Raw genomic sequence first — 15929 nt, 5'->3', positions numbered from 1 at the left:
AGGGAGCAGGTTCACTAATCCAGGTGTCTGCAAACTAGACAACTTTAAGACTTATAGACTTCAATTCCCAAAATTCTTCAGATAGCCTGGCTAAGATCCCTGCCCTAACCATGGATGTTGAGAATTATTTTAAAGCCAAACACTAGATGACCAAACGTGGCCTCCAGAAAGGACATCTTCGTGACGTCAAAGCTCCGCCCATGGAATTCCCTATTGGGATTCCCCACCTCCGTTTCAGCCTCCAGATCGGCCGAAAACGCTGCTGCCGATCGCAAAAACGGCACTCCGCCGCCCGGCGCCGCCTGGCTGTAACCTTCTGAAACAGCTGGGCGCTTCTCGGCAGCCTACGGAACCTGTTTGCCGAACTTCCGGGTTTGGCGTTCAGGAGAACGCCGAGAAGCCCCCTGGCTGTTTCAGAAGGTGACAGCTGGGCGGCAGCGCTTCTCGGCGGCCTCCTGAACCCGAACCCGAAAAGTTCGGGTTCGGGAGACCGCCGAGAAGCCCCCCGGCTGTTTTAAAAGGTGACAGCCGGGTGGCGGCGCCCAGCAGAGTACCATTTTGCAATTTTTTCCCCCCTTGCACGCATTAATCGTTTTTACATTGTTTCCTATGGGAAACATTATTTCGTGTTACGAACTTTTCGCCTTACGAACCTCCTTCCAGAACCAATTAGGAACTGTCCTTGGGCCTCTACACATTTTTTCCAGCAACTCTGCCAAGACCGGTACACGCCCTGGAAGGTGCCTTAGGGGACCTCTCTGTGTATAATTGTGTGTTAGACTCACTCACTCACTCACTCTCTCGAATGAATGAATGAATGAATGAATGAATGAATGAATGAATGAATGAATGAATGAATGAATACTGCAATGCTGAACATCTAAATTCTGTTTCAAGAGTGAGTGCATGTATGTCTATCTGGTGCACACATCCATGTTGGCGTGCAGCTTTGCTTGGGGAAAAGAACTGATTTGTGAGCCTGCAAAAAAGGAACAGTAACCAGAAGCAATTAGCGTGGGACAGAAAAGCAATGGGAGAATCAGCCCAAGCTCTCTTTGATAGTGTTGTAGTAAGTTCTTCCACCACCACCACCCGCAACTGTAGTAACTTCCCCCCTCCCCCATGCAGCGTGAATTGTGCAGCTGCCATAATTACAGCTTTCCACAATTACATTCTAAAACAAAGCTAAATTGACCTTTCTCATCACGTTGTGCAGAAAATTAAAATATCAGACAAGTAATAACCACTGTTTAAACAATGTAATAATGCTAAGCAATTAGAAGCTACAGGGCCGTTTACAGTTCCTATACATCAAGCTTGTTTTGGTGCAGAACTAAAGAGTCTGCATTCAATGTAAGGTCAGTTATTACCAGTGGTGACATCTACTTTCCTTTCCTGTTGTTTTGGAAGCGTGAGCTTTTTTCACCTTCGCTCAGCTCTTGTACACGCTTTTTCACCCTCTGCGCATGTGCAGAATGCTTTGTGCATGCGCAGAGGTTGAGAAAAAGACAATAGTGCTGGGCAGAGCCTCACGTTGCCATCACTACTGGTAAACCACCAGTGCCTGCTGCTACCAATACATCTGAACCAGTAGCATTTCACCGCTGGTCTTTCTTTCTTTCTTTCTTTCTTTCTTTCTTTTTTTCTTCCTTCCTTCCTCCCTTCCTTCTTTCTTTCTTTTTCCTTCCTTCCCTTCCTTCCTTCCTTCTTTCTTTTTCCTTCCTTCCCTTCCCCTCCTTCCTTCCCTTCCCCTCCTTCCTTCCCTTCCCCTCCTTCCTTCCTTCCTTCTTTCCTTCCTTCCTTCCTTCTTTCTTTCTTTCTTTTTCTTTCTTTTTCCCTCCTTCCCTTCTTTCCTTCCTTCCTTCTTTCTTTTTTCTTTCATCCTTCCCTTCCTTCATTCCCTCTTTCCTTCCTTCTTTCTTTCTTTTTCCTTCCCTTCCTTCCTTCCTTCCCTTCTTTTTTCTTCCATCCTCCCTTCCTTCCTTCCTTCCTTCCTTTCTTTCTTGATTTATAGGCCACCCTTCTCCTCCCAAACTCAGGGCAGCTTACAAGAGCAAAATTCAATCTAACAATAAAAATAATTAATTATGAATAATTAGAAGAGTTTAAAAGATAAAAAACCCTGTATGGCACAATCAATCATCCTACTCTACCAGGAGGAGGATCTACTCAAGGAAGAAGTAATTGCAGCCTCTTTTTGAATTGAGATTCGAAAGTCGTTCCCATTGTCATTCCTCCAACGGCTCTTCCAGGGTCTTTTATTAAATGTGCTTAATAAGTACTCCTACTTGTTTGCTTCATTTATTCCATGCCTTGGCTGCATATCTTTAGCATTGGTTATGCACAATTAGCACTTAGTTATTGTCTTCTCGCTTCTGTAAGATAAAAGCTCTTTACCGGGAGAAGACAACTAATCTTTAGCAGTCAAGCAAGGCAGGTAATCTTTAATACCCTCAGAATAAAATGTTTATGGAGATTCTCAGTCATCCAGGTCATGGCTAATCCCAAAGGTGCTCTTTCAAAAGATAACTGGACTTTGTTTTTTCCTTGAAGACATTTCGCTTCTCACCCAAGAAGTTTCTTCAGTTCAGTGAGTTCAGTTCAGTTCAATCAGAACTGAAGAAACTTCTTGGATAGAAACGTAGAAACATAGAAGACTGACGGCAGAAAAAGACCTCATGGTCCATCTAGTCTGCCCTTATACTATTTCCTGTATTTTTATCTTAGGATGGATCTATGTTTATCCCAGGCATGTTTAAATTCAGTGACTGTGGATTTACCAACCACGTCTGCTGGGAGTTTGTTCCAAGGATCTACTACTCTTTCAGTAAAATAATATTTTCTCACGTTGCTTTTGATCTTTCCCCCAACTAACTTCAGATGAAAAGCAAAATTAGGAAAAACATTCTGGACAGTTAGTAGAGCCTCCCACCACCAGCACTATCAGTTCTAAGAACCAGTCCAAAGTGGGAGCAACCCATCACTGCTAGATAGGTGATGGTAGTCTATTTTTTAAAAAATAATAATAATATTTTATTGATTTTTTAAAAATATGAACACACACACAACATAAAACAGGTGCTTTGTGAGTAGTGCCCACCATCAGACAAGCATTCACACCCCACCACCAAATCGGGAGTGTTTCTTGTACATAGTCTATAGTCTTTCTTGTATATGAGTCTACGGAGAGGGGCAGCATACAAATCTAACAAACAAACAAACAAACAAACAAATAATAAATAAATAAATAAATAAATAAATATACCATTTAACTGAAGAGCAAAATATCTGTTTACATATTATAAAGTGACTCCAATTTGTTTCTTGTAGCTTGATCTCGGATTCTACTCACCATATATCATCTTACCTTGTCCCACCGTCCCATCAGTTGTCGCAAGTCAGTTTCATTAACCGAATTCATCCTTTTATCCATAATCTCAATTTGAATATGGTCCACCACGTACCGGTACTAATTTTGCATTGTCCATTTTGTCGCATCCTTCCAACCCAAGCCTATTACCGCCTGAGCGCTTTCTATCGCTGCTTGTTTTATTTCTCTAAATTCTCCCATTACATTGCTTTTAGCTAATACTGCAATTTCCTTGGTAATTGTCCATCGTATATTTAACATCCTATTAATATCCTCTTGCACTTTTTGCCAAAAATTCTGCACTAGTGGGCATTCCCAAAGCATGTGCATAAACACTCCTTTATCTTGGCACCCATGCCAACAGATACCTTTAACATTCTGCTGAAAATATGCAATTTGAACGGGTGTGTAATACCACTTATGTAATATTTTTCTTCTCATTTCCCTAACCCTTGTACTCTTAATTTTCCTTATATTCTCCACTATATTTTTCATCTCTTGCACATTTACTTGTCGGTGATGGTAGTCTAATTAAGACAAGGGTTATAAGATGGCAATAACACACACACACACACCTTATTTATTCTACAGACACACACCTTATTTCTGCACACACACACACCTTATTTCTCTTACCTGCAACCTTCACAACTTGCCTGTCAAATTAAGTTTCTCATGAGATTCAGACCAGGAAACTAGTTTAAAAACTGTTTACTAGGCAACTATATTCTGCCACATAAATCCCAGCGGCCGGTTAGGTCCCACAGTGGGCCTTCTCCAAGTCCCATCATCCACACAATGCTGTTTGGCGGGGCTTAGGGGAAGAGCCTTCTCTGTGTGGGGCCCAGCCATCTGGAATCAGCTCCCCCCGGAGATTCGCACTGCCCCCACCCTCCTTGCCGTCCGCAAGAGTCTCAAGACTTACCTATGTCGCCAGGCCTGGGGCAATTAGATCCAGACCCCTTGACCAATAAATGTGATGCATGGTGTGATTGAATTGATTGATTGATTGGGTTTTTAGTTGTGGTTTTTTAACTTATTGTACGCTTTGTTTTACATTGTATCCTGTGAGCCGCCCCGAGTTTTCGGAGAAGGGCGGCATACAAATCTAATAAATAAATAATAATAATAATAATAATAATAATAATAATAATAATAATAATATTTACTAACTGATTTACTAAAAAGGAACTTTATGTTGTCTTCTCCACATAGAACGAGTTTTCTGAAGATTAGAAACCCATTGTTCAAATGGCTGAAAAGACACTTTCTTTGACCTTTCATTTGCCCTTTGACCTAGAGAACCTATATCAGGGGTCCCCAAACTTGGCAACTTTAAGACTTGTGGACTTCAACTCCCAGAATTCTCCAGGCACGGCTGGAGAATTCTGGGAGTTGAAGTCCACCAGTCTTCCAGGTTGCCAAGTTTGAAGACCTCTGGCCTATGATTCTCTCGCCAGACTTCTGCTTGTGACTTCTGCCCATTGTGATCGGAATGCCAAATCGTCGTCTTCTTTGGTTTTAAAATGGGAAGGGCTGCATAAACGGCCCAGAATTTCTCATTCAACATACACAGCGGTAGCATTTCCTATTAGGCGCTAGCACTGTTCCAGTTGCCGGAATTGCTAACATTGCTCCATTGCTCCAGTTGATAGGACATGAAGTCAAAAGAGAACACTGCACACACTCCCTTTTAGATATGATTTTGAAATAGATTTGCAAGCATGGGGAAATTTGTGCTTCCATGAGTTGTGCCCTGTTCATAGTTCCCTCTAAGCTGAGCAGTGAGCAATCGCTCACTTAAAAATCATCATCAACTCAGAGTTTTCCAAACCTGCCCAGAAGCCGAGAGGGAAAGAGTGAGAGGGAAGGAGAGAGAGAGGAAGAGAGGAAGAGAGAGAAACAGAAAAAAGAGAGGAAGGAAAAGAGAAAGAAAAAGAATGGGAGTAAGGAAGAGAGAAAGAAAATCAAAATCTAATTTGAAACTAGCTCAACTATTTAAGTGGCATTTTGATATTGATAGAGTTGCCCTATTATGAGCTCACTGTTATAGACACACAGTACAGTATTTTATTTTGAAATTCTCTGAGGCAAAACAGGGTGGTTTTTTTATTTATTTGTTTGTTTGTTTGTTTATTATTTTTGTGCCACCCAGTCCCAAAGGGACTGCCGCTCAGACGCTATACTTTTCCGCCCACCCCAAAAAAAAATTAGAGGGAACACTGGCCCTGTTTCTACTGATTATTATTATTATTATTATTATTATTATTATTATTATTATTTATTAGATTTGTATGCCGTCCCTCTCCAAATACTCGGGGTGGCTCACAACAGTAATAAAAACAATATAGTAGTGGAACAAATCTAATATTAAAAAACATATAAAACCCTATCATTATTTTTTAAAAAAACAAAAACATTATCGGTCGCTGGGATTCGTGTGGTAGCAGGCTGTTCCGGAGGTACTCTGGTCCAATGCCATGTAGGGCTTTAAAGGTCATGACCAACACTTTGAATTGTGACCAGAAACTGATCGGCAGCCAATGCAAGCCACGGAGTGTTGAAGAAACGTGGGCGAATCTTGGAAGCCCCAGGATGGCTCTCGCGGCTGCGTTCTGCATGATCTGAAGTTTCCTAACACTCTTCAAAGGTAGCCCCATATAGAGAGCATTGCAGTTATCGAACCTCGGGGTGATGAGGGCATGAGCAACTGTGAGCAATGACTCCCTGTCCAAAGAGGGCCGCAACTGGTGCACCAGGCGAACCTTTATTATGCCGGCAACATTAGGATCATGGCTTGCCCTAGACTTCTTCTGGGGTACTCCTTTTGCTTCTCAGTCTAGACTACTCCTCTGGGATTTCTTAGCTGTCTCCTCAATATAAATCAGTCAAGACTTGCTTGGCTGTTTTTAGCTGTTTCTCCCATTCTCCCCTCTGAACTTGCATGGGTAGAAAATTTAATTAGAATTGTGGGAGAGAGAGCTGCCGTACAGATTCTGCTACTTCAGCCCTGGGATCTGATGGGCTCAGTATTTATTTATTTTATTGTATTTATATGCCGCTCCTTCTGAAACGGACTCAGAGCGGCTAACAAGTGGGATAAATACAGTGGTACCTCTACTTAAGAACGCCTCTACTTAAGAACTTTTCTAGATAAGAACCGGGTGTTCAAGATTTTTTTGCCTCTTCTTAAGAACCATTTTCTACTTAAGAACCCGAGCCTGGAGAAATCTTCCAGAAAATTTGAGAGTGGCGCGAACGCCTGGTCAGTTTTCTGCCATTCCCCCTTTAATCCTGGCCATCTCAAGCTTTTCTGGGCTGCCAGAGGAGCCTTTCGGTGGCGCTTAAGGAGGCTTTGGCAGTCCAGAGCGAAGAAAGCATTTTCCTTTCTCTGGGCACTTGGAGAGGGAATAAACCTCTGCCAGCGCACAGAGAAAAGAAACACTCCCTTCGCTCTGGGCAGCGACTCTCCTCCTCCTCTTCTTCCTCCTCCTCCCACCCAAATTCCAAACTTTTATTTCTTTCCTAATGAGTTTGTACGCATTATTTGCTTTTACATTGATTCCTAAGGGAAAAATTACTTCTGCTTACAAACTTTTCTACTTAAGAACCTGGTCACGGAATAAATTAAGTTCTTAAGTAGAGGTACCACTGTATGGTTTAGTGTTTGCATCAAACAGTAGCTATGGGATCCGCAGTGGTTGAGAAAAATAGCCCTTTTCCTGTTGTTTTCGGCTCCTTGTAGACTGGGTGCCTTTAGAAATATGTCAAATTTGGCCATGTATGTTTGTCAGCTGCCCTTCTCTGAGTCGAAGAATTCTGGCTCTTTCGCGACCAAAGAGGCTTCCATGCTTATTTTGAGTGTGTTCGTTTTAGTTTCTCATTGCCAGTGTTAAGTACAGTGATACCTCATCTTACAAACCCCTCGTCATACAAACTTTTCAAGATACAAACCCGGGGTTTAAGATTTTTTTGCCTCTTCTTCCAAACTATTTTCACCTTACAAACCCAAGCCGCCACCACTGGGATGCCCCGCCTCCGGACTTCCGTTTCCAGCGAAGTGCCCATTTTTGCGCTGCTGGGATTTCCCTGAGGCTCCCCTCCATGGGAAACACCACCTCCGGACTTCTGTGTTTTTGCGATGCTGCAGGGGAATCCCAGCAGTGCAAAAATGGGCGCTTTGCTGGCAAAGGAAGTCCAGAGGTGGGGTTTCCCAGCGAGGGGAGCCTCAGCAAAATTGCAGCATCATAAAAACACAGAAGTCCAGAGGTGGGGTTTCCCATGGAGGGGAGCCTCAGGGGAATCCCAGCAGCACAAAAATGGGCGCTTTGGCTGGCAAAAGGGGTGAGTTTTGGGCTTGCACGCATTAATCGCTTTTCCATTGATTCCTATGGGAAAGATTATTTCATCTTACAAACTTTTCACCTTACAAACCTCCTCCCGGAACCAATTAAGTTCGTAAGACGAGGTATCACTGTATAAGTAGTAGGCTAGATTCTTCGTGGTTTTTTCCTTATTTTTATTCAGAACAAACGGAACCATGATAGCAACGGTTGTAGATGAATGGATAACAGCAAAAAAATTGAAAACCCCCCGCGCGGGCTGCCTCTTTATACTTGTTCCTTGGAAGAGGCGTGGCTTAGACAGCCGTTTAATTTTCCCACCTGCGGATTTTCCCAATCCGCAGCGGATACGATTTAGGCTTATTTACATATTCTATTTATATGTCTTATTTACATTTTTGATACATTTTTGATATTTGTATGTACATAACGGGCTTCATCAGTGGATTTTACAGAAAAATGGCATCTTGTGCTATCTCCCGCCATAGTGATTGTCAAAGGAGAGATGGAATCCCTTTTTATTTATTTATTTATTTATTTATTTATTTATCTATCTATCTATCTATCTATCTATCTATCTATCTATCTATCTATCTATCTATTTATTAGATTTGTATGCCACCCTTCCCCGAAGACTCGGGGCGGCTAACAACAATAAAAAAGACAATGTAAACAAATCTAATATTAAAAATAATCTAAAAAACCCCAATTCGAAGAACTAATCATACATACAAGCATACCATGTATAAATTCTATAAGCCTAGGGGGAAGGGAAAAATTTCAATTCCCCCATGCCTGACGACAGAGGTGGGTTTTAAGGAGCTTGCAAAAGGCAAGGAGGGTGGGGGCAACTCTGATATCTGGGGGGAGTTGTTTCCAGAGAGTTGGGGCCACCACAGAGAAGGCTCTTCCCCTGGGTCCCGCCAGACGACATTGTTTAGTCGACGGGACCTGGAGAAGGCCAACTCTGTGGGACCTAACTGGTCGCTGGGATTCATGTGGCAGAAGGCGGTCCCGAAGATATTCTGGTCTGATGCCATGAATGGCTTTATAGGTCATAACCAACACTTTGAATTGTGACCGGAAACCGATCGGCAACCAATGCTGTTGTGTTTTTATCCAATGAACGATGTGAAAGAATTACTCAAGCTCTCTGTTTTTTTCTAGCACGAGCGATGAAATCAGTAGAAAGAATGGGATTTCACACTTCCCTTCCATGTTTTATATTTAAATGACGGTTTGTGCATCTTGGTGTTTTTGCATAGATCACTTTTATCTAATTACACAAGGGTGGGACGTATGTTTCCTCAAAGGGCCCAAAGAACTGGATTGTTTTCTGGCCAAGGAGAAGCAATGCCCACCCAGACACCAAAGGAAAAAAAGCTATAAAAGAAGATTTGCTACCTCTTAGCTTTGTTCTATAAGAAATATAATGAAATATAAAAATATGCTGCAGGAGAGCGCAAATTGGGAAATAAGGACCCGTTTGGTGAAACTGATTTGTCCATAAATAACTCCAGCATTTTCAGGATCATTTTATAATCTATGTTTATAGAGAATGCGTTTAAATCCACGGATGGAAGAAAGAAAGAGAGAGGAATGTGAGTTGAAGTTTGGAGGGGGTCTTTTGGGGGGGGGCAGGAGAGAGAGAGAGTTCACAAATAAAACAGTCCAATTTTCCTTCGGGAGCCCAGCTAATTCTTTTCAATTCACTTTTTTTTTTTATTACACTATTTTCTCCCCTTCTCTCTATTTAGCAAGCATAAGGATAAATTTCCAAAGCTACCCAGTTGGAAAATAAATGGGCTTCGCTGTTTGTCTAGCATTCCAATCTTTACAAATGTAAATCAGTCCAACTGCTGTTCCATTTAAAACCTCACAACTTCACAAAGCATTAAAGGCCCCTTTTCAGTATACAATTTACTCGGTGACAATTCCCTTAGATTTCGGCTTCCAGCGTCATTAGAGAGTGACTGACTAATAAAATACGAGGGAGCCGCTATCAAAGGTTGGGCAGGTCAACGCGTATAATTCTGTGTATTTTCTCCGGGTCAGCTACACCAGACCCAGCTATTTGAAGGTTAAATTGTTGCAATTAAGTACATATACAGCCTATTCCCATAGCTACTCTGCAGTTCAGTGTATTGTAAACAATGCATGCATTTATTTCAGCTCTTAATTGGGGCCAAAATGTTGCCGTTTGGAAGATTATTTTGAGGGGTGGGTGAGAAGAGAGAAAGGACATTGTAATCTAAGGCCAAATTAAAAAAAACGTTTTTCTAGTCCAAGGTGGGTAATTAGCTGAAGCAAAGACGTTTTCATTTGTCTACATCAATGCAAAAAAAAAAAGATTTCATTTGAGTGATTCTTTTTATTATTATTATTATTTAATTGAACTGCAGCAGGCAGCTCCTCCAAAGATGTTTTTTATGGATGGAGCTCTTGTAACAAACCGATTATGATACCACCAATCCCCAAGCGCATCATTCATTAGCTAAATTCTTCTATAGACTGAAGGACCTCTGGCTGTGTCTGGAAGGGTGGTCCATTCTCTTCTCCAGACTGCATTTAAAGAGATCATTCTTTTGGGAAGGAAAAAAAGAAGAAGGCCCATTGTAGAAACCATCTACTCATGCCTCTGTGTTAGACAGTTTGGGTTTCTGTAAAAAAAAGTTGGTTTTTACCTCTTTCAAGCCCCAATTTTGGATTTAAAAAATGGGGATAGAAGAAACCCTATAAAGCTTTTGTTGCTTTTTTTTAATAATAATTTTTAATTGTTGCATAATTTTTAAATATTTTTTCATACTTTTTTAATTATTAGTGTGCATCAGTGCACCTTTGTGCCTACCATTCCTGTCCTAATGTCTTTTTTATCTTTTCTATGTCTACTTTATACTTATATTATGTTAAACATATTACAGTACAATACCATATTTGTATGACAAATAAAATAAATAAATAAACAGTCAGCTTCACTGGCCTGCAGTACAGCACTCTACCTGCTGCGCCACTCCAGCTCTATTCTCACGTTCACCTTGTGTGCGTGTCCCCTCCTGCAATTTTACTTCTGCTTATTTTGCTTATTCTCTTTCTAACCTGCTCTCATTCTCTCCTTTTCTATCGTTTACTATATTTTTCTTCTTCTGTTCTTTCCTTCTTTTAAAAAAAATATCAATATGACTATGATGTTAAGTGATTTGAATGTTAATCACTATGTACTATCGATCTCCCTTTGTCTTTGTTTTTGTCTTATTCTCAATAAAATTCAATAAAGATTATTTTTTTTTAAAAAAAAAGTCAACTTTCTAAGTCTTGCTAAGATGACATTGCGAGGCGGAAGGGCTGGGTGTAGATTAAGAGAGCAGTCATGGGCTTTCCCAAAAATGCCCATGTTACACCAACACTCCGCAGTCTGCATTGGTTGCTGATCAATTTCCGGTCACAATTCAAAGTGTTGGTTATGACCTATAAAGCCCTTCATGGCATCGGACCAGAATATCTCCAGGACCGTCTTCTGCTGCACGAATCCCAGCGACCGATTAGGTCCCACAGAGTCGGCCTTCTCCGGGTCCCGTCAACTAAACAATGTCGGTTGGCGGGCCCCAGGGGAAGAGCCTTCTCTGTGGCAGCCCCGACTCTCTGGAACCAGCTCCCCCCAGAGATTAGAACTGCCTCTACCCTCCTTGCCTTTCGTGAACTCCTCAAAACCCACCTTTGTCGTCAGGCATGGGGGAATTGAGATATCTCCCCCGGGCCTATATAATTTATGTATGGTATGTTTGTAGGTATGTCTGCTTAAAAATGGGGTTTTCTTAACTACTTTAAATTTTAAATTGTAAATTATTAGATTTCTTATGAATTGTTTTATTATGTTGTGAGCTGCCCCAAGTCTACGGAAAGGGGCGGCATACAAATCTAATGAATGAATGAATGAATGAATGAATGAATGAATGAATGAATGAATGAATGAATGAATAAATAAGAGACCCTAGAAAAATACCAAGATCTGTGGTTGGCCATCTTAAAGGTTCCCCTCCTGGTTTGAAGCATTACCATAAGATCCAATGCCAACTGAATCCTCTCTTTCCCTTTTGTATTTCCAGATTTTGCGTGGGAGACAAATTTTTCCTGAAAAACAACATGATTCTCTGCCAGACGGACTATGAAGAAGGTTTAATGAAAGAGGGCTACGCACCCCAGGTCCGCTGACTCAGTCCCTCCAAACTTCTCCAATTATGAAAGCTCATCATTCGTTTCTTTTTTTTCTTTCCGTCTCTTTTTAACATGTATATAAGAAATGACACCAGAACCTACTAAATAAGCATAGAGATAGGGAGATAAAATGATCCTGTGGAATAAAAAGACAACTGCACTTATCTTGTAGTAAAAATTGCACCTGTTCACGGCTGGATGTCCATCAAAAATATTGTACATACTGCTAAAAGTTCAGTTTTGATTTTGGCTTGCTGGTTTTGGGAGGGTTTTTTTTCCCCTTCCCCTTTTGTGTCCTTTGGCATGAGATGCTTATTTTGGACTAATGTACATAATATATTGTAAGATTTGAAGCACAAATGTAATACAGTTTTATTGTGTTACTATTTGTGTTCCCGTTGGCTTCTTTGTATTGTTGCATTTAGTACAATCGGTGTCTAAACTTTATGATACATTTATGCTTTCTGTATCTACCAGCTATTTTGAAAAAAGCTATATCTTTCTAGTAAAACCAACAAGCAAGGGGAGGGGGAGAGATTTTAAGAGCCAATCCCACTGTAGTCTTCTCTATATCGGAAGCTCTACAACTGTGCAACATTGACCCTTGAACTATTCAAATTAAAAACAACAGATGAGATCGGGCCAATGTTAAGTACCTACTTCCATTGAAATGGATAGGACGTATTTAAGTGCAGGCTTAACTCTTCCGTTTAAATCAGTGGGCTTTAGAATTGCTTAACTTTTTACTAGATTATTATATAGATTATAATGCTAGCAACAGACAGTGCTGAAATTGCTGCGGTCTGAGATATTTTGGAAGATCATTGGAAACCTGCTGCTGCTTTTTCCTTTAAAAAAAGAACAGAAAAGGAATGTTAGCTCTTTTTGTTCACTCTGCATATTGAAAATTATTTCCTGTTTTGCCGTAATTATCCGGACATGGCTATGTTGTCACCTTACCAACAACAATCTTTAACAGACAGGAATTTTCAACTTTCGCTGAGCAGGTCTTTCATTCTTTTGGGGGCTGCTGTGCTCCACACCCTCCCTAAGAAAATATAATATTCTCCATTCCCAATACAACTGGGAATGAGGAGCTGAGCCCCAATGCAACTCAGTGCCTTTGGGTGTCATGTAAAATATTTTATATGTGTATATATAAATATTTCTGAAGTTATTTTAATGTAGCATAATGATTTCTGCTCCTGTACAGGAACATATTATTTAAGAAGAAAAACACCCTCAGTGTCTTTCCTAAATTTCATCTTGTCCGGTGGATTTAAGAGATTGTGCGGTCAATCCCAACTTGCAATATTGATCACGAGTGCCCTCTTGAGGTTACTATCTATGTCAGAGGTCTTCAGACTTGGCTACTTTAAGACTTGCGGACTTCAACTCCTAGAATTCTCCAGCCAGCTACAATGGCTGGAGAATTCTGGGAGTTAAAATCCACAAGTCTTAAAGTTGCCAAGTTTGGGGACTCTTGAGCGATATGCTAATGCAAGACAACTGGACCGGTCAGAGGCACTTCCATGGTGTCTGTCCCACCACGGTGGCATGGCTTTCGTGCCGGACACTGACCAAAAACCCTATTTCATCGTTCAGAAGCACGATCCTCTGTTTTGCTTTGGCCTGCCATTTGTGGAAACAGAAATGAAACGCCTGGCGTAGAGCCCTAAGGTTTTTAGCATCTGTTCTTTTGTAGATGTGTTTGCTCAAAACTTAACTGGATATTGTATTTTCTTTTTGTTCGTTTGTTTGTTTCTTAATTTATTGTTATCCATTCCAAATTGTTGGGGTGGGAACTTCTGAAAAGAAATAAAATCTAAGGATTGGATGGCAACATTTGAAACTGGTGCTTTTCCATCTCCCATCGCCTTCTTGTTGGCCAACTGCTAGTTGCCTGATAAAGGTGCCATTCTCATTGTACACAACATCTTCCGGTCAACGACTACTTCAGCTTCAACCGCAACAACACAAGAGCACACAACAGATTCAAACTTAATATTAACCGCTCCAAACTTGACTGTAAAAAATATGACTTTAACAATCGAGTTGTCGAAGCGTGGAACTCATTACCAGACTCAATAGTGTCAACTCCCAACACTTCTCCCTTAGACTCTCCACGATTGACCTCTCCAGGTTCCTAAGAGGCCAGTAAGGGGCGTATATAAATGCACTGATGTGCCTATCGTCCCCTGTCCAATTGTCTTTCCTTATCTCATATATCATATATATTCTCTCCTTATTTATCTATATATATATCATATATATTCTCTCCTTATCTCTTATATCATATATATTCTCTCCTTATCTCTTATATCATATATATTCTCTCCCTCCCACCTACTTCTCTTCTTTTTACTTTCTATCATTATATATATATTACTTAATGTCTATTCTCTTCCATATGTATTGTATATTGGACAAAGAATAAATAAAAAAAATAAAAAAAATATTCAGGGGGGGGGAAAAACACCAACCAAAATGGGGAGATTCACAACTTCTGTGCTTGCACAATTTCCCTGGAATGGTAACACTAGGACTACTACTTCTCCAGCCTGCTGGCCACCATTTGGAGCCCCCAAATAGAAGTTGAGCAGCTTCCTGGTTTCCCAATTTCATGATCCATTGCTCTAAGCACAGTCTTCCAATTAAGGGGGCTTGGCACCAGTTCATCCATCATTCTGGTCTGCCAAACAAAGTGATGCTTCATTCTGTCCGTACTGGGAAGACAACAACTATATTCCCTTTTGGTACTGCAGTCCAGAGAAAATATTTTATGGTTTCTTTATGCAATTCCTATATCCAAGTTTATCATTTACACAAAGGCTTTGATGCCCACAAATGAGGGCCAAGCTCATTTCATTCACAGTGTTATATGAACTGATCTAGGTTGCACCTTCCACATTAATAGGCATAGTGAAACACAATTATTTTTCCTTTAGAAGGTGGAATGCTGTGATCCATTTTAAAAATAAATAGTGCACAAACATTTATTTATTATTTATTTATTAGATGCCACCCTTCTCCGAAGACTTGCGGCGGCTCACAACAACAGAAACAATACAAATCCAAAATTAAAACAATTTAAAACCCATTAATATAAAAGCAATCATACATCTCATACAAACCATACATAAAACGGAAACAGCCCAGGGGAATCAATTTCCCCATGCCTGACAACAGAGGTGAGTTTTAAGGAGTTTGCGAAAGGCAAGGAGGGTGGGGGCAATCCTAATCTCCGGGGGGAGTTGATTCCAGAGGGTCAGGGCTGCCACAGAGAAGGCTCTGAAACAACATTGTTTCATCGACGGGACCCGGAGAAGGCCAACTCTGTGGGACCTAACTGGTCGCTGGGATTCATGCAGCAGAAGGCGGTCTCGCAGATATCCTGGTCCGATGCCATGAAGGGCTTTATAGGTCATAACCAACACTTTGAATTGTGACTGGAAACTGATCGGCAACCAATGCAGACTGCGGAGTTTTGGTATAACATGGGCATACCTGGGGAAACCCATGATTGCTCTCTCAGCTGCATTCTGCATTCCCTAATATGTAAGCATTTCCCTTAAGCAGTCATTAAGTACTTAGCTAGCAGCTGTGAAGAAACTTCACACCCCTTCTTCTTCCAACGAAGTGAGATACACACACACTTTGCTTTGGTTTCAAAGGCGTGAAAAACAAACAAACGAAGTCCAGAAAACAGCAACACACAATTCCTGAAGAACTGAGATCAGATACTCTTTCACAACGGCCAAACCCACATGGGTCCAAGACGTCTTCATCCGAATCAATGAAAGATAAGGGAGATTGACTGCCTGGGCTGTGTGCCAAGCCCCCCCTTCTAAGTTACTCCCACCTTCTTCTTCGTCCGAGGAAACTAAATTCTGAACTGACTCTGTCGGCAATAACACAGGCCTGTGACATGTTGAAGTTTCCCCTGCATCCACCTCCACATTCCCTGGGGCAGAAGCTGGGCCAGAGCTAACCACAACATGTGC

General features: G+C 41.1%; 1 protein-coding gene across 1 annotated transcript in view; it reads left to right on the top strand.

Annotated features, from left to right (window-relative positions):
- Nucleotides 1-13768, top strand: part of LMO3 (LIM domain only 3) — a 109607-nt gene extending 95839 nt beyond the window's left edge. The window contains exon 4 of the mRNA XM_070754870.1: nt 11817-13768. Coding sequence (XP_070610971.1) covers nt 11817-11922 — 106 coding nt within the window. The 3' untranslated portion in view covers nt 11923-13768. The remainder of the gene's footprint in view (nt 1-11816) is intronic.
- The last annotated feature ends 2161 nt before the right edge of the window (nt 13769-15929 follow it).

The sequence above is a fragment of the Erythrolamprus reginae genome, chromosome 6, assembly GCF_031021105.1.
Source record: "Erythrolamprus reginae isolate rEryReg1 chromosome 6, rEryReg1.hap1, whole genome shotgun sequence".
In the NCBI taxonomy this organism is placed as follows: Eukaryota; Metazoa; Chordata; class Lepidosauria; order Squamata; family Dipsadidae; genus Erythrolamprus; species Erythrolamprus reginae.
The sequence above is the reverse complement of the archived record's forward strand: the minus strand, read 5'-3'. Positions and strand labels throughout refer to the sequence as shown.